This window comes from Sceloporus occidentalis, unplaced genomic scaffold (genome assembly GCF_023333645.1).
Source record: "Sceloporus occidentalis isolate IW3139 unplaced genomic scaffold, rSceOcc1.0.p SCAF_3, whole genome shotgun sequence".
Classification (NCBI taxonomy): Eukaryota; Metazoa; Chordata; class Lepidosauria; order Squamata; family Phrynosomatidae; genus Sceloporus; species Sceloporus occidentalis.
The window spans coordinates 121308980-121332266 of NW_028316983.1; the positions used below are offsets into that span (position 1 = coordinate 121308980).

The 23287-nt window shown below is 41.3% G+C and overlaps 1 protein-coding gene across 2 annotated transcripts in view; it reads left to right on the top strand.

The window, feature by feature from the left end:
- Positions 1–724: 724 nt before the first annotated feature.
- The window catches only part of ATF6 (activating transcription factor 6), a 134248-nt gene continuing 111685 nt past the window's right edge, over positions 725–23287 (top strand). For both annotated transcript variants that reach the window (XM_089516008.1, XM_089516009.1), the window contains exons 1-9: positions 725–817; positions 8503–8579; positions 9934–10021; positions 11180–11274; positions 11589–11718; positions 13093–13299; positions 15559–15779; positions 18553–18738; positions 19555–19646. In XM_089516008.1, coding sequence (XP_089372134.1) covers positions 781–817; positions 8503–8579; positions 9934–10021; positions 11180–11274; positions 11589–11718; positions 13093–13299; positions 15559–15779; positions 18553–18738; positions 19555–19646 — 1133 coding nt within the window. In that variant the 5' untranslated portion in view covers positions 725–780. The remainder of the gene's footprint in view (positions 818–8502; positions 8580–9933; positions 10022–11179; positions 11275–11588; positions 11719–13092; positions 13300–15558; positions 15780–18552; positions 18739–19554; positions 19647–23287) is intronic.

The following is a 23287-nucleotide window of genomic DNA, read 5'->3' on the forward strand; positions in this document are numbered from 1 at the left end:
GTGGTCCCCAAACTGTCCCCTTGAAGAGATTTTGGACTTCAACTCCCAGAAGCCTCAGCCATGCGAGCCAATAGCCTGGGATTCTGGGGGCTGAAGTCCGAAGACCCTCAAAGAGCACAGTTTGGGAAGCACTGTTAACCAGGCTACTCCCCTCGCCTCCAAAACAACCGAGAGGCCCCTGTCGGAACTCCCTCTCTCCCTCAGCCACGGCTCAGCCTCTAAAGTCTATAAACCGATGGCCCCAAACTGTGCCCTTTAAGCCATTTTGGACTCCAGCTCCCAGAATCCTAAGCCATTGGCCGACATGGCTGAGGCTTCTGGGAGTTGAAGTCCAAAAGCCCTTAAAGGGCGCAGTTTAGGGACCACTGCTGCTATGCAATAAAGTTCCCCCGAGGGCGCTTCCTGGCCCGCTAATAAGCCTGCTCCTTCCTGGAACTGTTTCTGTAGCTCTCGCGGGGTCCAAGTGCCCCACTGCTTTCCCTCCTGCCTTTGGCGCAGCCAGAACTCAGAAGGAAAACGTTTCCCTTTCCCTCTTAAACCCTCCCTCCCTCCCGCTTCTACGGCTCCGCCCTCTTCCTCGCGCCGAGTCAGGGGAGGGCGCTGATTGGTCGAACTCCCGGTGGAAGAAGGGCCCCGCCCCGCCCCGCGCGGAGCCTCGCCCACTTGGGGTTCCTTGGCCCTTCCCAGGCGCCGTAGTCGGGGCGGGGCTCTATAAGGAAGTACACGTGTGTTTATACGGACTAGAGCTGCGGCGGATCCCGGAAGCGGAGAAGGCGAGACATGGCGTCGGCGACGGAGGAGCCGGGCCTCGAGTGGGGTAAGCGAGGGTCGGGGCCTCTGGCTCGGGAGGCAGGCAGGCAGGGAGCTCCCGGGCCTGGCTTCCCAAAGTGGCTGAGTGGAGCCAGTGTCCGGCAGGCGAAGGGAGACCTGGGAAACCCAACAGAGGAACCCTGAAGGACCAGCAGCAGACTGGGGCTTTGTAGCTGAGGCTTGGCTCTCCAAGAAAGACAAAGCGTCCTTGTAAACCCTCAAAGCTTTCCCACAGAGGCCCCAGGAAGGCTGCAGGTCCCCCTGAAGAGCCCTCCAGGCCAGGGCTGGGGCTTGTCTTACCTGACCCTGGGCTTCGTAACCAGGCCTGGAGGAGGCAGCCCCAGTGGGCAGCCCAGCCTTGGTTTCCCATTAACGGCCTTATCATCAGAGGGAAGTGCTCAGGATGCAAGCGGGAATGGCACCTAGTTTATGGGGCACATATGGCCTGGGTGATAAACATATTTTGCCATCTCTTCATCTGTCCACCAGCTTTATTATTAGTAGTAGTATTATTAACCTTTATTTAGAAAGCGCTGTACATACAGTCTTTTTAACTGGACGGTTCCCTGCCCTCAGGCTTACAGTCTAAAAAGACAGGACACAAAAGGAGAAGGGGGAGGCGGAGGGGAAGGGGATGAGGGCCACCTCCGAGGCCTGGATCAGGGGAGATGGACTGGAGGGAGGGCTTGACTTCTTAATGGATGATCGTTCAGAGTCTGCATTAAAACGTGCTTAAAATGACATTGACACCAGTGGCATTAAACCATGAAGAATCAGGGAATAACCAGGCAAGAAACATCATAAAGTTATTCATGGGGAAATTCCCCAAATGAGTTACTGTTGTTTCTTGCTTGGCTGTTCATGAGGGGATGGCACTTTAATCACATTTTGTCTCAATGACGTGCGAAAACCATTTGCACAATTGCAGGTTAATCATATGTTATTCATGGGATATGGCAGGGGTTGGACTGGATGGCCCCTGAGGTCTCTTCCAAACTCTGTGATTGTATGAAAAGCATTTCAATGCAATGTTGTGTGAAAACCATTCACACAGTTGTGGATTAATCACAGGTTAATCACCATTTATATGTCGAGATGTGTGCAGGGTTCACAACCCTTGTCGGAGTGAATGTTATGTACTTGGAGAAGACGCCCAGAAGAAGGTCTGTGAAGAATCTTAGTTGTGTAGCAAAGTTCCTCTCACACACAAGAATGAATCTTTCAAATGAGGTTTCTTTTAATCTTTGGCCTTTTACAGACTGCCAAAATAAAGCTGCTTGGGGTCTCTTTGGAGGTATGCTATTTAAATGATGCATGCATCCTAAGAATCCGGAAGCTGCACCAAAGCTGCACTCCAGTGCTTAGGAATGGAGTGTGGCTTTGGCGCGACCTCCGGACTCTTAGGACCCATGCATCATTTAAATAGCATACCTCCAAACAGACCCCAAGCAGCCTTATTTTGGCAGTCTGTAACAGGCCTTTGTTACGTAACTATTTACAAAGATTACACTGAGTGTCAGACAGCCATCTTGAATACTCATCAACAAGTTACTCTACCAACCAACCAACCATAACAACAACTTCTGGCAGTTACTCTAACACCAACTGTCATAACTTACACTCTCTCTGAAGGTAACAGTTGCATCAGCATTCCCATGATGCACTGTTTTAAAAATGCAGATACATGTAATTGCCTCTGGAACTATCAAATTTGCAGATGACACCAAATTAGGAGGAATAGCTAATACTCCAGGGGACAGGAGCAAAATTCAAAATGACCTGAATAGACTAGAAAGCTGGGCCACAGCTAACAGAATGAACTTCAACAGAGAGAAATGCAAGGTACTGCACTTAGGGAGGAAAAATGAAATGCACAGTATTGATACAGCTTTGGGATAACTGGTCTAGTCAGAGCTTTTATCATGTGGGGCCAAGGGATGTGTATTATATGAGATGTTGGCTTACTGTTAAGAGTTTATTAATGGCTTACAATATTTAGGTAAAATATTAAAGTTAGAAGTTACAGTATAATTGTGGTATAGTTATGATATGGTCAAGTGTTATTTAGTATTGGTTAAGACTGTTATGTATTAGGGTCCACTCAGCCTTCCATCCTTTCGTAGGTGACTAAAATGGCCTGTTACAGACTGCCAAAATAAAGCTGCTTCGGGTCTCTTTGGAGGCATGCTGTTTAAATGATGCATGCATCCTAAGAATCCGGAAGCTGCACCAAAGCTGCACTCCAGTGCTTAGGAATGGAGTGTGGTTTTGGTGCGATCTCCGGACTCTTAGGACCCATGCATCATTTAAATAGCATACCTCCAAAGAGACCCAAAGCAGCTTTATTTTGGCAGTCTGTAACAGGCCAATGAGTGCCCAGCTTGTTGGGGGCAATTAGTTTACAGACTGTGAACCACTTAGGGTGTGTTTAGTTGACTGATAAGCGGTATAGAAATGTACTTGCTATTGCAACGACATCAGCGACACTAGGAACAGTGAGACCTCTGCTAAAGAAACTCTATAGGCTGGAAATGACTTGTTGAATCAAGTTTATCAGAAGAAAAACTTCTTTTTATGTCCCTGCACAAAGAGTTTCACTTTCATTGAACCTGTATACCTACAATCTAAGCCTGCATCTGCAGTGCAGAAATAATCCAGGTTGATACCACTTTTAACGGTTACACCTCAGTGATATGGACTTCTTGAAACTATAGTTTGCTGTGGCACAGAGCTCTCTGACAGAGAAGGCTAAACAACAATTTCCATAATTTCATAGCATTCAGCCATGGCATTTAAAAGTGGTGTTAGACTGGATTGTTTCTGCAGTGTGGATGCAATGTAAGATATGCAGACAACATCATAATATTAACAAAAAACATCAAAGACTTGAAACAATTACTAGAGAAATTCAGAGCAAAAAGTGCCAAGGCAGGATTGCTGCTTAACATTAAGAAAACAAAACTAATCACCATAAAGGAAACATAGGAATTCAGTATAGACAGAGAAGAGATTGAAATAGCTATTGTTGATCAGAAAGGGAACTGCAGATGAAGACCACACACCAAATGGATAGTCACACAGTTGTTAGGATGATCCTGTAACTGGTTGACTGGTGGAACTCAAAGGGTGCTCAGCAATGGCTCCTCTTTATCCTAGAGAGAAGTGACCAGGTTCTGTCCTGGGCCCAGTGCTATTCAACATCTTTATCAACGACTTAGACAAAAGAATAGAGGGCATGCTTATCAAATTTGCAAATTACACCAAATCATCAGGAATAGCTAATATCCTAGAGGACAGGGCCAACATTCAAAATGACGTTAATAGATTAGAAAGCTGGGCCAAATAAACTGAATTTCAACATGGAGAAATGTAAGGTACTACACTTAGGGCAAAAAAATGAAATGCATAGATATAGGAGGTGGGATACATGGCTTAAGGAGACTTTATATGAAAGGGATCTAGGAGTCCTAGTAGACTATAAGTTGAATATGAGTCAACAGTGCGATGCAGCAGCTAAAAAGGCCAATGTGATTTTAGGCTGCATCAATAGAAGTATAGTGTCTAGATCAAGGGAAGTAATAGTGCCACTCTGTTCTGCTTTGGTCAAGCCTCAGCTGAAATACCATGTCCAGCCCTGTTCCATTGTTTGAAGGGATGTCATATTGAGGAGGGAACAAGCTTGTTTTCAGCAGCTACTGAGAATTGATTCAATGGATTCAAACTAGAAGAAAAGAGATTCCATCTGTCAGGGATGCTTTGATTTTGATTTCCTGCATGGTAGGGAGTTGGAATGGATGGCCCCTCTGGTCTCTTCCAACTCTATGATTGTATGATTCTGTGAACTTCCTAAGAGTAAGGGCTGTTTGCCAGGGGAAGACACTTCCTCGAAGAGTGGTGGAGTCTCCTTCTTTGGAGGTTTTCAAATAGAGGCTGGATGATCATCTGTCGGGGATACTTTGAGTGTGAGTTCCTGCATGGCAGGGGGTTGGACTAGGTGGCCCTTGTGGTCTCTTCCAACTCTGTGATTCTGTGTCTCAGTCAAGGAGGCCATGGCCCTGAGCCTGCAAGCGCTGAGCCAGGCAGTTGAGTACAGGGTGGGTGAGAGTTTTGATATGTTTCATTCACAGAGTCACCATGAGTCAAGGCCAACTTCAGGGCAGTCAACAACTACATGTCTTCTCATCCTTTTCACCTGAGTCCAGTTGCATCATTAGCCACAGCGCTACTTGTAGACTTCCTCTGATCTACCCCAGTAGCTTATTGGGAATCATCCAACCTGGGGGTATCACCTTCTGGCACTATCTTTTTTCCCCATTTTGGATTGTCTCATCATAAAGTTTTCATGGTAAAAGAGGTTCAAAAAGAGTTTTACCCTATCTCCCTCTGCACAGTACTAACCATGTACTAACTTTCCTCTGCCAATTGCTTTGATTGGTGTTCCTGCATGGCAGGGGTTGGACTGGGTGCAGGGCCGGCTCGTCCATATAGGCGAACTAGGCAGCTGCCTAGGGCACCAACCTCTAGGGGGCGCCAGAGAGACAGAATGGCTTTAGCCTGAGGATCATAGAATCAGGCAAACAGAGCAGCCAGCAGCACTGCCAGCCTCCGAGTGGCAGGAAGAGAGAGCTGCTTGCTGAGGCCGGAAGGAGGGAAGAAGTTTACTGCACTCTGCAACTCCTGAGCTGCATCCACACTGGGGAATTAACCTGGTTTGGCACTGCTCTACCTCTTTCTGGCTCAAGGCTATGGAATTCTGGGAGTTGGAGTTTGTTGTGGAGTGCAGAGTGCCTCCCTTCTCCCTCCTTCCTTCCTTCCCTCTGTCTTCTTTCCTTCTTTCTTTCCTTCCTTCTCTCCTTTTCCTTCCTTCCTTCCCTCTTTCTTTCCTTCCTTCTTCTCTCCCTCTCTCTCTTGCCAAGAGAGAGACTTGTTCAGGAAAGGCTTGCCATAGCCTTCCTCTGAAGCTGAGAGAGTGTGACTCCCCCAAAATCACCCAGTGGGTTTCCATGGCCCCATTTCTCCCCCCCCCCCCTGATAACTACTTCTCCTTCCCAGACTTTGGCCATATTCCTTCCCTATCCACCCACTTTTGTCTCCCTTCCCACTCACCCACCGGTTTCTCTGATTCCCAGACCCCCTTTTTGTTGTTGTTGTTTGTTGCTGTGTGTCCTCAAGTCCTTTTTGCCTCCTGGCCACCCTCTCTTGGGGTGTCCTTGGCAAGGTTTGTTCAGAGGAGGCTCACCATGGCCTTCCTCTGAGGCTGAGAGAGTGTGATGCCCCCACCTGGTGGGTTTCCATGGCCGAGCTGGGATTTGAACCCAGAGTCATAGTCCAGCGCTCAAACAACTAGTCTACACTGGCTACAACAATCCACTTTAAAAGCTTGGTCTTCTTCCCAGATGTCTTCACCACAAAAGAAGGCACCACAAATTGGAAGACATTCAAGAAAAAGAGAGGACAGGACTCAAGAAAAACTCAAAACACTCCTAGAAATGTAAATGTATGCTTCTTAGTCATGCTCAAAATGGAGGATGTTTTAGAAAACCTCCTGGACAGAAGGTTGGAATGGAGGACATGTTCTGGAAGAGGAGGAGGTCTGCCCTGCCCTGAGGCAAACCTATCATGGGGGTTTCTTGGCAATTTGAGTTCAAAGAAGCTTTGCCATGACCTTCCTTTGAGGCTGAGAGAGAGTGGCTTGCCCACTCTTGGTGTTGTTATTGTTGTTATTATAGTTTATTTCTAAAGCACTGTAAATGGTGTGCCTACTATGTGTCTTTTCTTTCTCGCCCTGAAGCCATTTCCATCCTTGTTTCATACTCTGCATCTGCACTGCAGAAATAATTTAATTTGATACCGCTTTAACTGCCCTGGCTCCATGCTATGGAATCCTGGGATTTGGATTTTTGGAGGAGAATTCACCTTCTCAGTCAGAGAGCAGTGGAGCCAAAACAAACTACAAATCCCAGGGCTCCATAGCATGGAACCAGCAAGATGACCAGATGTCCTTTTTTCTGGGGTATATCTTACATTTCAGTCTTCTGTCCAGGAGGAATTCCAAAAATGTCCTCCCTTTTGAGCATCACTAAGACGCATGGATTTATATTTATATGAGGGGCTTTAGCTTTTATGATGGTCCATTGCGGATGCCCTAACCCTAGTACGTCCTGGGGACGTACAAAATGGCGGTGCCCATTCTACACGGGCACCGCCATTTTGATGTCACAGACGCCTAGTGTCCGCACGTCGCACAGCACTAATGACGTCGCGAGTGTGCCATTGGCGCCTTGCGGCATCATTAGTGTGCCGCAAGAAGAAGAGCCATTTTGGGGTTTCTTTTTACTCCGCCAGGGAGCCGCATGGTATGTAAGCTGCGGCTCCCTCGTGGAGCAAGCGGAGGCGCCGCCAGACTGCCCTTTTCCAGCGGTCTGTAAAAGGCCTTAGTCATGTGCTCCATTTTACTTGAAAGACCTACATCTTGCAGTGCCTTGTCCTCCTTTGCAGTTAGGACAGCCGGTCACTGTGGGAGCCAAGGGTACCTAACATGGTGTCAAACTGCATTAATTCTGCAGTGTGGCAGCAGCCTTGGTCCTCTCACCTGGTGACCCTACTGGTTTTCTTCTCTTTCTTTTGACACCCTTTTCTGCCCCTTGGGTGAAGATTTTTAGTTTTTAGAGGTCATGGATGGACCACCACTACCCCACAAATTCATGGGATGGGATCCAGATTTTTCCACATCATTAGAATGAATAATGCTTCCAGCTTGCATTAGTCTCCATTCCAAATATCTCAGCAATAAAAAAAGTCTTTAACCTGTAAAAACTTAATTGGCTTTTTGACTGATTTTCAATACTGTGACGAGAGATTGGAACCTACGATTATGTCATGTTTAGCTTTAACAAACGAAATAGCGGAAATCAAGGGTTGAAAATAATTATGAAGGGCGACAGGGGTGCCAAAATATTTCTCGCCTAGGGTGGCAAAATACCTAGAGCTGGCCCTGACTGGGTGGCCCCTGTGGTCTTTTCCAGCTCTGTGATTCTATGGTAAGTATTAGCTATGGTGTCACTGCCATTTTATCTGAGGCATACTGTAGCAGTGTTATCCCAGTAGCTGTTTGGCACATTTAGTCTGACTCTTCATCGAAAGCCTGCTTGTCATGGGAGACCCTACCACCAGCATTGCTGTCATTAGCATAGTCTCTTGCCTCACAGGAGCATATATCACAGAAAGGTACTGCCAATACCCTCCCTTCATCACTCCTATTTATGCATTATTTATAGTCAGAGGTTGACAGAGCCTTCTGCCTGAAAATTATATGACCCCATATAGCCAAAAAAGTGTTGTTGACTATCCTTTATCTACCTATTGATCGAACACCCTTTCCCCCAAAGTTTTTTTTTAACCTGCACCTTCCAAGCAGTATAAATTGTTTGGAACAATCAAATAGAGGCATTTTTGCTTGTTCTCTTCTGCAACCTGCAGAACTTAGAGGCTGGAGAATTGATGAACTTTCATAAGCGATCAGATCAAAGGCCAACATTTTGTTTGCACAGTAGCCATCAAATGCCTATTGGTACCTTGCAGGATGATATAAAGGCAATTATTTCTTTGGGTAATTGAGAGGTTTTGAATATCAGCCCCTGTGAAGTTTTTGATTTTATGTTTTATGCCCTTCTTATGTTGTTTACATCCTAGATTCTTTTCTCTTGAGTCAAATTGGTGATCTGATAGAGGATAATGAACTACAGCTAGATGTAGAGAATGAAACATATGTGAGTAGCAAAACCCTCTGATCTTTTTTTGTTGTTGTTGTTCTATGTTGTGTGCACACATTCCTGCTTGACTGAGTGCAAAATGAATTTGCTCATCACTTGTCTAAATGTGGAAACAGTTAAATTATATTTCTTTAGCACAACCCCAAAACACAGGCCATTCCCTACTATAAAATTATCCAGATAGCCCCTTCACAACACTCCTACAGGCACATACAACAACCCTCATACCCACAGCAAACAGAAGCAAAACAACATTGGCAAACACACAAAAGCAAAACATATTTTTGGCAGAAGAGGAGAGAAAATGAAACCAGACATTAGTCCTCGAAGCCATGATTACATTGTTTTATCTGCAAGATTAGTTTTTCAGCAAACTATGGTTTAAAATGTTAGTATTATGTGAATTTATTCATGTATTTATTTTCAGTGCACAAGAGAAACAATGTACAGTTTTGCATTTTAGATGTACTCAATGAATCCCTTCTAAAGTTGATGTTCAGTGGATTCCTTGCTTACCTCAAGTTCCACTGTTTCCAGTGGAAGATATTATTACTGTTATAGTAGTCATCTGTATTTAACAGGACAGTAACTAGTCCAGAGAACTGTTTTTGCAGACCATCCTTGGACTGTGAATGATTTTATGTTGAGAACTGTAATTCTAAAATCTGAACATCATTCTAGAACTTAAAAATCTTCCAGAACAAATGGTCTGAAGATTCAATAACATTAAAATAACAATTTGATAATTCTTAATTTTAATCCTTTGTTAAGACATAAGAGTTTTGAATTTGGCAATTCACAAAATTGGACCTTTCTTGTTTTACTAGGATGTAAAAGAGACAGAATATGTTCAGTGCACTCTAGGCAGTTTTCATGAACTTGCAACAAGTAATTAAATAAACTATTAACCCAAGGTCTCACATTTGCATTAAGTAATTGAATATTAGTCAAAAAAACCAAAAACAACCCAAAAAACCAAGCTGGGGACCCTGAGATACCAACAAAAATTATAGATTAAAGTAGGAAAGGCATTTTGTAGTTGTCAGGACACTTCTGAAGAGGCCTTATAACGTGTCCTATATACCAGACCTGCAGTACTGTCTATTTCGTTTGGATTCCATATCAGTAGGCTGGAACATAGTAAAGATAGTAAAGTGAGGACATGTTAGAGGGTGAGTGTGTTATAATTGACAGCTCTCTCAAGCAGCAGCCTGAGTCTTTTGGAACAAAGGACTTCTTGGAACCTTAGCCTGCTTGATAGATAGTGGCAAATAAATTGCTTCTTCCACTTGTTGTTCTTCAATGCTTTTTGTGATTTTCTTCTTTGTAACTTTGTTTTTGTGGTTTATAGGAGAGCAACCTTTGTGACCTTGACTTCGATTTAGATTTGATGTCTTGGGACTCAGACCCAAGGGATATTTTAAAGCAGATCCTACCAGGTAATTTCAAATTGCTTATCACAATAACGTTGTAATACTGGATCCTGAAAACAGGGATAGTGTATGTTTTAAACAAAAGATTCTTCACACATAGGAAAAATCAGTCAAAAGTTGGCACAGTATGGAGCCAATGCCAAACTGTGTAGGACTGTGTTTTCTCTTCTAGTGAAATATTGTCAAGAATATCCTGGAGTGATAAGCACAATAATGTATGGAAAAATAATTTTAGAGTAATAAAATAAAAATAAAATGTTTATTTGTATACCGCTTTTCCTGGGATCAAAGCGGTTAACAGCATTAAAGAACAGTTTAAAATTACAGCAAAGATTAAAAAGAATTACACATTAAAAAGAATTACACTGTAGATGTTACAGAAGGAAATTCGTTATGTGAAGGGTCATTTCACTGGCAAATAGCCAGTGAAAGTTACTGGCTTGGCAGGAGCAACTTTTTATAACTGCTGGAATGAGCAAATAGATTATCTGGTAACTTTGCTCTGGGCTAAAATAAGGCTAGCAAATTTCCATGGTTTGCCACTGATCCCATGGTCCCAAAATTATTTTGGCCCAAAATTGGTCAGTTATGTTGCCAGAAGCCTCACAGTTGGACAGGTTGTGCCACTCTGGTTGTGTTTTTGTTGCCTTCAAAAAATATAAGTGACTTCTGATTATCTCCAACTATGGGAATCATGCCCCCCCAGAAGCTTCTTAGGGGAGAAATTGACCAGATTTTGGCAAAAAAAAAAAAAAAAAAGGTTTTAAAGGAAATTGGTGGAGGTTTTTTTGTGTGTATGCAGGAGTCACAAAATGAATACTATGGAAGAAGCCATTGATTCCAAAGCAATACAACAGGTTTTTTGAAAATGTGTAGTTTGTTTTAATCTCTGTGAAATAATTTTCTTAGAATATAAACTAGCTCATTAGTTTTTGTTCACATCTAGATATCAGCTATAAAATATGTATACACACAATAAAAGTGTTTATATTGGTAGAAACAAATGCAGCATTTACTCTGAGGGGAAGGCAGAGAAAGGTCATCCTCTTTGTGCTTATTCAGGACACTTGTTTGTCTTGTATAAAATGAAGCTGTTTTACCTGAAAACAAGTCTGGACAAGTGTGAAGTAGTATCTTGCGAATATACTGTTTTTCTTTTTGTAGATGCAGATTGCAAAGTGGAGCCTCTCTCACCAGCCATTTCAACAGATTCAGTTCCCTCTCCTTTATCTGTGGATTCCCCAGTTCAGCATGTACCAGTAAGTAGGCCAATAGTTTGGACTGATCAAATGCAGTCAATCAAGTCAGGGTTCAAAATAATCATTCATTTATAGATGCAAAAAAGTAATTAAAATTTACTGTACGGTTTTTGGATACATCTGCAAGGACTTTCCTTAAAACAAAACAAAACCTGGGATGCAACCAGAATTACACATCAGTAGCAGTAGGAATGAAGCAAACAAAGTGCATAGAATTGTAGATTTTGAAAGCATTTAGCTGGTATGTGATTATCTTCTACCTCCTTTTTGCAACAGGATATAATTTTATACTTGATTTGTTTTAACTTTCCCAGGAAGATGTAGAGTTGGGTTCACATTCCCAACTATCTCCTGTATCTTTGTACAGCAGAGACTCCCCAAGTCTTACGTTATGTGAAGAACAGAAGGAGAAGAAGCCCATGGCCCAGACTAAGCAGCGCTCAGGTGTGAATGATGTTCTTGCTTTGGCAGTCTTTTGTATGCAAGCCATAATCCTGGCATATATTTCTTTTATAAGCAGAAGAGGGGGGTGGGTGGAGTTCTTCGATTTCAAGCACTATCTTGAAAATAGTGCATTTTGTGTGTCTTAGATGATCAGTCTCTTAGATCTGCATAAATTTGCACTTGTTTAGAGAACTGAAGAAGAATCTTTATCAGTGACTTGGATGAAGGAATAGAGGGCATGTTTATCAAATTGGCAGATGACACCAAATTAGGAGGAATAGCTAATACTCCAGAGGACAGGATCAAAATTCAAAATAACCTTAATAGATTAGAAAGCTGGGCCAAAACTAACAAAATGAACTTAACAGGAAGAAATGTAAGATACTGCACTTAGGTAGAAAAAGATGAAATGCATAGATATAGGATGGGGGGACACCTGCCTTAAGGAGACAACACGTGAAAGGGATCTAGGAGTCCTACTAGACTACAAGTTGAACATGAGTCAACAGTGTAACGCGGCAGCTAGAAAGGCCAAGGCTATTTTAGGCTGCATCAATAGAAGTGTTGTGTCTAAATCAAGAGAAGCAATAGTGCCACTCTATTCTGCCCCACAACATACTCTAACTCCTAGAATTCCATATCCTTGAGCCAGGATGCTGCATCCACACTGGAAAAATCACCCGGTTTGGCACCGTTTTAACACTTTTCTGTCTCAAGGCTATGGAATTCTGGTAATTGGAGTCTTGTGGGGCCCGGAGCGGAACTCTGGACCCCTCAACAGACTCCAACTCCCAGAATTCCATAGCAGTTCGAAACTGGGTGATTTCTCCAGCATGGATGCAGCAAGGGCTCCAAGGGAGCCAGAGCCAAGGCTTGGATTTCAAAACCCAGAGCCTCCGCCCTGGGCTGCTGGCTGGGCTTGGGGCTTCCTTGGAAGTTGGAACTCAACCCTTGGCCCTGTCCCAGCCCCAGTAGACTCCATCCCCACAGCCAAGCCAGGGCAGAAGCCACCAGGGAAGCAGGGAAGGAGGGAGAGAAGGGGAGGGGTAGAGGGGAAGGAATGAGGGAGGGAGGGTGGGAGGGAAGAGAGAACGGAAGGAAGGAGAGAAAGGGAGGAAGAACGGAGGGAGGAGGGGGGACAATATGGGCTTGCCATCCGCAGATGCTCAAATCCATGCATGGCAAATCCGCGTATAAGGAGGGAACACTGTATTTAAGGTTGTTTTCCTTCCACTAGTGTCAAACTGCATTCATTCTTCAGTGCAGTTGCATCCTCTGTCTATTTTTGTTGGGACTGGCAGTTGGATTTAAGTGTAATGGTTTCCCATTTTATAAGCGCGCTCAATTTCAATTCATTTCCTTTCTGCTCTCCAGCAAATAGATCATCAGTGACTCCAAATCGCTGTAGCCCACTGGTTTCCAAACCCTTGATTCAGCCCAAGCCATTTTTGCCTGTCTTTCGGGAGTCTCTGGGTGGCCTTAGTGTCCAGGCTAAAGCCATTGTTATTCCAGCTCTTCCAACACTTGTGACACTGCCAAAGCAGCAACCAGTTATTTCTATCCAGCCAGCACCCCCTAAAGGTAAGCGCAGGCATGGCTTAGTGGATGGGGAAAATGTTTGCAGTGAGGTGACAGGAGGAAGAGGGATTTTCATCAGCTTTCCTATGGTCTGCTCTTTTTCCTTGATGATCTAAAATTCAAAAATAACTAACAGTACTATTTTACATGTATCCAACTGAAATGGCTTCATCAGCCAGGATTGTAGGGCATATTTTACTATTATCTGGAGGGAAATACTGGTTTTGTAGATGCTGTCTGCACCCCCTAGATGGGTTTGGATTTTTGTCCCCTAGGTTAAATAACTTAAACAATGGCCTGTTACAGACTGCCAAAATAAAGCTGCTTCGGGTCTCTTTGGAGGTATGCTATTTAAATGATGCATGGGTCCTAAGAGCCCGGAGGTCGCGCCAAAGCCACACTCCATTCCCAAGAACTGGAGTGCAGCTTTGGTGCAGCTTCCGGATTCTTAGGGTGCATGCATCATTTAAACAGCATATCTCCAAAGAGACCCGAAGCAGCTTTATTTTGGCAGTCTGTAACACGCCAATGTTACACAGGAAAACTACAGACATGTCTTAAAGTGCTCTGTAGATGACTGCTTTATTTTAGAAAAAGCTCAGTGCATTTTGGCCTATACCGTGTGTGTGTCTGTCTGTCTGTCTGTCTGGCTGTCTGTCTGTCTGTCTGTCTGTCTCTTTTATGGCCTGCTTCATCTTTCTATAACAGTCTTCTCATTAATATTATTCACTTTTTCTGTAACCTAGAATCTGAGGTCTGTTGCAGGATAATGATATTCCAAGAAATTATTTACACAGATTTATTGTTTCTTATATTTGAAAAGTGTTTGCCTATACATTTTAAAAGAAATCTTCAAAAAATTTAGTCACTAGCATTGTATGGCAAAGATGACAAAACTACTGCTACAAATGATAATAAGAAAACTATTTTCCTATATATTTTAAAGAGGTCTTGTTATCTTTCCCACATAAATCTTTAGACACCTGGATTGTTTGGCATAGATGACAAAACTGCTTTTACAAGTGGTAAAGTGGGTTGAAGTTTATTTTTGTTAATGTAGATTGTGAACTTAGTCATTTTGGAAGAATCATTAATAAAATGTTTCTCCTCCAATGTGATATGTTATGCTGTGCCTCTCTACACTCTGCATTGGACAAATAGGATAAATGGACACAAATTTGACATTAAAAATATCAGTAACCAAAAAACAGTTACAGAACATTTCAGCCTTGTTGGATGTACATTATGGGATTTAAAGATTGCAGTCCTTGAACAAGGAAATTACAGAGGAAGACTAGAAAGAGAAGCAGTTGATTTGAATTATATTTACAAATTCCAATCCATTGACAGAAGTATAAATAAAGACAATGGGTTCATGGCACACTACATATGTTAATAGAAGAGTTTTTGCTGTTGTAACAAAAGTAATCTTCTCACCTAAGGAACTGACTTTGGTAAGCAGATATATGGCTTTCATACATGAACATTAAGTGACCGCCGTAAAGATCTGAATTACATGTATCTCCATATGCAGCCTTTTGAAAATTTAGGGCGAGGGTCAAGATCCTATTACATTCCTCAGCTACGTATATATGTTTTATACCTGAGGATTTATTATCACGCTGTAAGCATCAAAAGAAGTGGATTTATATCCCTGAAGGTTCTGCAGAAATAAAAACCAAGTAGTCTTAAAGTTTCTGCTACATTTCTTTTCCCCCGCCCCCTCCCTCCCTTCTTTTTATGCTGCAGTAGCATAAAATTCTATGATTCTTAGCACCTGCAATCTTTATTGCCAAAAATGATAAGTGGATTACTTCTTGGAAATAAAAATTGCAGGTGAGTGTCTCTCTTCTGAACTGAGGCCATAGCAGGAGGCAAACTGTTAATTGCTCCCTCCTGTCTTACTGAAAAGTAAGTGGTTAACAGTAGGCAATTGTATCTTGCTGCTGTTTTTTGCTTGTGATTGGCCACTGTCAAAATATAGTACTGGACTCAATATAGCCAAGCGCAAAGCAAATGTGAAACTGAAAAAGCTTTCAAACGTAGCATGCAATATGGCATCAGTAATGCTATTTAAATGCCAGGCAAGGGACAGAGTCTTGCTGAACTAGTGGTGGGTTCCTCTCTTATGTGACTGATTTCCTAAGATGTGAAATGTTCTCCTAGATTGACAAAGCTATAGGAGGGTAAGTGTTTCTTTCATCCCTTTCTGCAGAAACCTAGTTCATCCCATAATTGCAGTGTTCTTTGTTTCTATCATAGGCCATCCAGTGATGCTTTCTCAGTCTGCTGTGGTGCATCTTCAGACACCTGGAATCCTTCCTGCCACTAGTCCAACCATTGCTGTCACTGGTGGAGTCACATCACTGCCAGGTCACACTGTCAATGTATTGTCACAAACTGCAGGGAAAAGTTTGGCGAGTGGAAACATAGCAGAACCTAAGCCTGCTCTTCATTCTGCTCCTGAAAATACTTGCATGGATGTAAGTTTTTTCCATTTGAATTGCGCATCCGAGCTGGAGAGCTTATACTGTATTGTTCCAATTCTCCTTTTAGGATTCCAATAAATTTGTAGGCAACCATTAGCTATGATCTTATAATTCAGCACGTTTTATAGTCTGCTGGTGAATTTGGCATGCCTACTGTTTCCATTTCTGAATAATACCACAAGCTTGTAGCGCTCCTTAATGCAGATGAGGAGAACAATGGAAGATAAACAGATGCTATCTTTAGAATGCTTGGAACCTAAGTTTTGTATTACTTCAAACTTGCTTGAACACTCCTCTGCATGTGACAGAGAGAAGGTGACGCTAGACTAAATCTCTTTCTTACTCTGTGTTTATGTGTGGAAGAATTTTTATTTTTGTTCTTTCACTGAGGAGCATTTGATCATGTATGGTACAATTTTGATGCCAAATCAGTGCTAAAATCCCTTTTTAGATGTAAATTTGTCAGTTCAGCAATAATTAAACCACTGACTCCTTGGTTTGGTGATCACCAGCTACGTTTGGTCTTTAAAAAGGTAAAGGTATTTTGACATGAGCACTGTAGGGGGCAGTGCTCATCTCAGTTTCTAAGTTGAAGAGCCAGCGTTATCCGAGGACTGCTCTGGTGGTCATGTGGCCAGCATGACTGCACCGGACGCCATTACCTTCCCATTTAAGTGATACTTATCTGTCTACTTGCATTTGCATGCTTTCAAACTGCTAGGTTGGCAGAAGCTGGGAGTAGTGTCAGGAGCTCACCCCATCATGTAGCACTCAGGCCTTGAACTGCCAACCTTCTGATCTTCCAATCATCAGAACTGGCATCTTAGCCACTAAACCACCCATTTTAATGGTGGAGCAAGGAGGTCCTGCTGGTTGCATCCTTAACACTTCAGCCAGCCCATCATGGATCAGTGAGGCTGACAGGATCCAATGAGACTTCCAGTCCTACATCCCCTCAAGTTGAGAATTTGATTTGGGGAACTTTTCTTACCTGCTCATGTTGCAGAGCATTTTTTTCAGGATATCTTCTGGATACAAATTGGCACTATGGCTTCAGTTTGTCACCAAACTATAAGCATAACAACAGAGAATAACAGTGACAAGAAATGACCCCCACATTCTAGCATAGCAGAGAAACAAAAAAGTTCCTTTCTATTTACTAGTCCAAGCACATTTCCTGCTTTGGCCCAAGTAACAGGCAGTTAATCATACACTGCAATGTCAGGTGACATGAGGGGAGACCTCAAATATGGACAAGAAAGTGGGTTCCAGTGAAAAAGCACCCACATCTAATTTGCTGAATTGCATGAAATTCAGTGATGCTGAAGCATAACTATGTCTCATGCCATTGGTCAGTTTCAAACTCTATTCCTCAAAGGAGGAGAGGTGATATCCTTCCAACACATTTTCAGACAAGGAAACAGTTTGTATAACAGATTGTATATTGTGTGTCTTTAGAGAGATGTGTTCATTGCTTCCAAGCTTATTGTATAACTTTGGCGCGTTACAGAGTGCCCAAAATGGGTGCTCTGCCAGCACGGCTGGTTGCTGCATCTGGGAACCACAGCAGGCAAACCGCACGGTTCCCAGATGCAACAAAGAGAAGCCGCAAAAAGCGGCTTCTTTTTGCGCCCTGGAAGTGGCGCCGCGAGTCACTAGTCGTGCACTTGTGGCATCACTTCCGCCGTGCGATGTGCGGACGCTAGGCGTCCGTGACGTCAAGATGGCAACGCCCTTTCCTAACCCTAGTACGTCCTGGGGACGTACTTTACACCCGTGCAGAACCGGCCTTTAACTTTTCCAGTAACTGAGGCCCCATACAGACTGCCAAAATAAAGCTGCTTCGGGTCACTTTGGAAGTATGCTTTTTAAATGATGCATGCGTCCTAAGAGTCTGGAAGCTGTGCCAAAGCTACGCTGCAATCCTTAGGACTGGATTGTGCCTTTGGTGTGGCTTCCGGACTCTTAGGATGCATGCATCATTTAAACAGCATACCTCCAAAGTGACTCGAAACAGCTTTATTTTGACCTGTCTGTATGGGGCCTGAGATAACTTTATCTCTGCTGGATGCTGTGCTACAGTTGTCAGTGGAAACAGGAAATGGCCACTTGTGATAAAACTCATAGATTCTTAAATTCTAGATTAGCCTAGATTGGAAGATGAGCCTTAAAACCACTGTATATGGTGGCTGTATTCCAGAAGAACATGAATAGTCAAGTACAAATTAATGCAATGTTAAATAAAGCCTTGTGTTTCTGCAAAGAACATTCTGCCTTTTAACTGAATATTTCTTCCATGGTTAATGTTTTCTTGATAATATTCAGACAAAGTTGAAATACGGACCACAAATTAAAACAACGTGAAAAATTGTAGAGTCCTTGAAGGATCTTAAAAATCATTTGTTTTTTGTAATTAGACTCTTGTTGCTGTTGTGTGTGCCTTCAAGTTGTTTCCAACTTATAGTGACTCTAATGTAAACCTGTCATGGGGTTTTATTGGCAGTATTCATTCTGAGGAGGTTTGCCATTGCCTTCTCTTGAGTCTGGGAACATGTGACTTCCCCATTGCCACCCAGTGGATTTCATGGCAGAGTGGGGAATCAAACCCTGGTCTCCAGAGCTGCAGTCCAGTACTCAAACCATGCTCTCCTTTCCTTTAAAAAAAAGTTGTGCCATTACCAGTGACTTATGAAATGTCCTTCCCTATTTCTTTTTGCAAGTGTGGCAGCATTTTTTGCCCTAAAAGTTTTCCTGTCTTCATCTATAGATGAATGTTCTGAAACGACAACAACGTATGATAAAAAATCGAGAATCAGCATGTCAGTCACGCAGGAAAAAAAAGGAATATATGCTGAGCTTGGAGGCTAGGCTAAAGTCAGCCTTGTTGGAAAACGAGCACCTTAAGAGAGAGAATTGCTCCCTGAAGAGGCAGCTGGATGATCTGGCAGAGGAGGTAAGTGTGCGGGTTGTGAAAAATGCATGTTGAAGTATTTTGCGTCCTGCCGGCAAGAGACCCTGTATAAAATAAATGTCAAGATTACTGGATTTGCCAACCACTCAGATCTCTGCTTTGTGCGGATTTGAATTTAGTTAGCCACACTGCATCCTCTATTACTGCACTTACTATTACTGGAACCAAAACTATAGAAAAGCATGAGTAACTTGTGGTCTTTCAAATGCTGTGGGACTCCCATTCCCATCAGCCATAAAAAGCATATCCAATGGAAAAATGGGAGTGGAGTCCAACAATACCTGAAGAGCTACAAATATCCCACCCCTGGCTTAGGATCTTTATTACATGAGATAGAAAGAAGAGCTGGGTGTGAGTGACATCTAACTTCCTTGTGAGATATATTATGGAGTGTCAGTGGCCAAATCTTGGCCACTATTTGTGCTAAATTAGCAGCCTCTGAAATTCTGAATGGTTGTTGCTCATTTAAGCCACTCTGTGGGCTTTCACAGCCGAGATGTTTGAATCATTTGTGCAGTCCTGAAGACATTGGTCAGCATGTGTCTTCTTTGTGATTCTCCTTTTGACACCCGGTCAGGGTACCATTCTCAATGTTGTTGTTACTCTGAATGACATGTAGTGCTGTGTGCAGCATTAGAGTGAGTATGTGGGAATTGGGAATGTCATTTAAAAGGCTATAAATAGTCAAGGTGGCTAGCCCATTGTGGCAGTAATAACAAGACTATAATAGAATCTGGAATGTTGAAAGCAATGTTAGAAGATATTTACTTTCTCTGAATGTGCTTTTTTTTTGTCCAGAACCAGAGTCTCAAGAGCTCCCCTTCAAAGAGAAGAGCACTCTGTGTGATGGTGCTGCTTGCTTTTGTAATACTGAATCATGACAAACTAAGGTGAGACTCCTTTCAATGCCTTTGGGAAGCTTGGGTCCCTTAGCATGTTGTCACATGTCACATTATCAGTCCATGAGACATTTGTTGTGGAAGATATGGAAAGGACTGTTGGGCAAGTAAAAGTCACTGTACAAAATGCATACCAAGTAAAAGAACAGAATAGCCTAAATGACGTAGTCTTTGTTTTTTTGCCCAGATTTCAAAAGTTAAAAGGTTAAGATTGTTCAAAACATTTATTACTTTCCTTTTTTAAAAAACATCTTTATTATTAAAATTATCCACAAACATACATATATATTTATACATACATTTATACGTATCAGTCATACATTCTTTAACCACAATTTTAATTATGCATATCAATCAAATTGAAAAATTGAAAAAAAGTCTTCTTCCTTCTCTCTTTCCTTACTATCCTTACATACATACAATCCTTCCACTTAAAACCTTCCCAAGTTCTTTCTGCCATTTACTCTCTCTCTCCTCCTCCTTCAGCTTTCCTATCTTCCTACTTACACCTACCATTCGCACTTACCTAAACCAATATATTCTACCCCCTCCTTCAACTCTTCTTTACCTAACTCTGTTTCATCTTCAATTTCAAAAACCTCTCATCTCATTCATACTGACTTCCTTCCTGCCAATTTACTGTCTGTCGTTGTACCTACTTGTCTTTCTTACATCTACTTCTTTTTTGTAGTGGATCCAACTACCCATAGTTCTTTCAAATTATTTAGATCCTTATTGATCTCAATCTAGCTTTCCTTCATTCCAAATTTATTACTGCTACTTTACCCCATCTCTGTTTTAAGAACTTGATAACCTCTCCCCACTCTTCTATCACTTGTTTCTTCGATCTGTCTGTCATAACTTGTGTAAGTATATTCATCTATTCCTTCATATAATTTCATTAACCAATCCTCAGTTGTTGGACAGGTTTCATTTTTGCATTTTTGTGCAAAACAAATTCTAACTAAAGTCACCATATAATACATAATTTTCTCCTCTTCCCCTTTTATATCCTCCTCAAATATTCCTTACAGATAACATTCTGGTTTTAATCTTATTTTCTTCTTTAGAATTATATTGATTTGTTCATTTATTGTCTTCCAATAGTTCTTTACCCATTTGCATGCCCACCAGCAGTGATAGAAAGTTCTGACTTCTTTTTTACATTTCCAACATAAATTCTTTTTGGTTTTATAAATCTTTGAATTTTTTTCAGGTGTGAGGTAGCATTGGAAAAACATTTTATGAAAGTTTTATCATAGATTTTGAGAGACTGTGAGCTTGTAATTATTTCTCCAGACCTTTTCCCATTGTGTCATTTGAATGACATATCCAAAATTTTTAGCCCATTTCACCATTTGATCTTTCACCACCTCATCCTCCATTTCAAATTTCAGCAGTACTTTATATAATTTCCCTTTCAATTTATCTTTCTCTTCTGTTAAAATTTTTTCTATTTCTGATTTTTCCTGATTTAGTTCTATTCCATAAGTTTTGATATCCTCCAAAAATCTTTCATGAATTTGTCTGTGGGCGAACAAATTAATATTCCATCCTTCTTCATTTAATCTTTCTTTTGGTTTTACTTCTAGTTTGTTTCTTATCTTATTTAATATATCTTTGTATGTATACCATTTCTCTTCTCTCACCATTTCCCTCCAATAAAAGGCTTCTTGAGGAGAAACCCAATCCTTTTTTAATATTTATTCTAAACTCTAATTAGTGCTTTCCTTATGCAGTGATTTTTGTTTGTCCTTCACATAAACCAGATACGCATGCCATCTGAATGTTGTCCCAGCACCCTCTAATTCTAGTAATTTGTCATCCTCTAACATGACCCAATCCTTAATCCATAACAGGCAACAAGCTTCAAAATACAATTTTAAATTTGGGAGATTTAATCCACCTCTTTCTCATGTATCTTGCAAAACTTTAAATTTAACTCTTGCCTTCTTACCTCTCCAAATAAATTGTGATAAATCTTTATCCCATTGTTTAAATATGTTGTCTGATTGGTAGGGTTTGAAATAAAAAAAAGGATCTTTGGTAGTACAAACATTTTAATAGCAGATATTCTGCCCATTATTGTTAGGTTTAATTTATTCCATTTAATCAGATCTTTCTTAATATTATTCCATACTTTTTTATAGTTTCAAATAATTCAACATTTTTTGTGTAATTTGTAGCCCCAAATATCTAACTTTTCTCCCTACTTTAATTCTGACTTCTTCTTCCAGTTGTTTGTTTTCTGCCTCTCTCATATTTTTTGTCAAAATAACCAATTTATTTTTGTTGATTTTACATCCCGTTGGTTCCCCAAATTTTTCCAGAATTTCTAAAATTTTTGTGATTTTCTATTGGGTCGTCTTCAAATAATATTACGTCGTCCGCAAAGGCTCTAATCTTGTAGTTATATTTCTTAATTTTTTACACCTTTTATTTGGGTTTCTCCCTTTATTTCTTTTATTAATAGCTCTATAATTAATAGAAACAGGAGTGGAGACAAGGGGCATCCTTGTCTCGTTCCTCGTTGTATTTCTATAAATTTTCTTTTCTCTCCATTGATTCTAATTTGGGCTTTTTGTTTGCTATATATTTTCTCTATCCAATTGGTGAAATTATTCCCTATATTGATTTTCTTTAGCAATTCCATTAATGTGGACCAATTCACTGAATCAAAGGCTTTCTCTAAGTCCAAAAAAAACCCCCAACCCTAATTTTTTATCATTATGTCTTTCATGTTACTCTATAATGTCAATTAAAGTTCTCGAATTTTCTCTTATATGTCGATTTGGAAGAAATCCTTTTTGATCTTCATCAATCAAAATTTTCAAACTTTTCATAAGTCAATTTGCCAAAATAAATGAGAATGTTTTATAATCATTATTAAGTAAGGATATACAGTCGGCCCTTCTTATACACGGATTTTTAATACACAGATTCAAGCATACACGGTTTGAAAATGTTCCAAAAAAGTATAAATTTACCTTGATTTTCCATTTTTTATTAGGGACACCATTTTGCTATGTCATTATATTTAATGGGACTTGAGCATACACGGATTTTGTTATACACAGGGGATCTTGGAACCAAACCCCAGCGTATAACAAGGGTCCACTGTAGGTCAATAATTGGTTGGATCACATATATCCTTATCCTCTTTTGGAATCAATATAATCTCCGCTTCTCTCCATGAATTTGGAAGGTTTCCTGTCAGGGCTTCATTCATAACCAGTTGCAGAGTTTCGCTCAATTCATCCTTGAATGTTTTATAAAATAGCGCTGTTAATCCATCATTTCCCGGTGACTTCCCCAATTTTGGTTGGTTACTGTCTACCCCAAGCTTGAGTATACTTGTGGCTTGCCTTCATGCCCTCATAGTCGCCAGAATTACCTGTTTCCTTCTAGTAGGGAGAAGGGATGACTGAATCTATTCTCAAAATAACATCCGCTTATGTCTGGCTTATTAACAAGTAGTTTATGAAGAAAAATTCATTTTCAGAATGCTGTTATTGTTGTTATTACTACTGTTATATTTATTTGTATCCTGCTCTTTTCCCAGAACTGGGACTCAGAGCAGTTTCACAGTATTTAAAAACAATACTGTACAATTAAAAACATAGAAGAGTGAT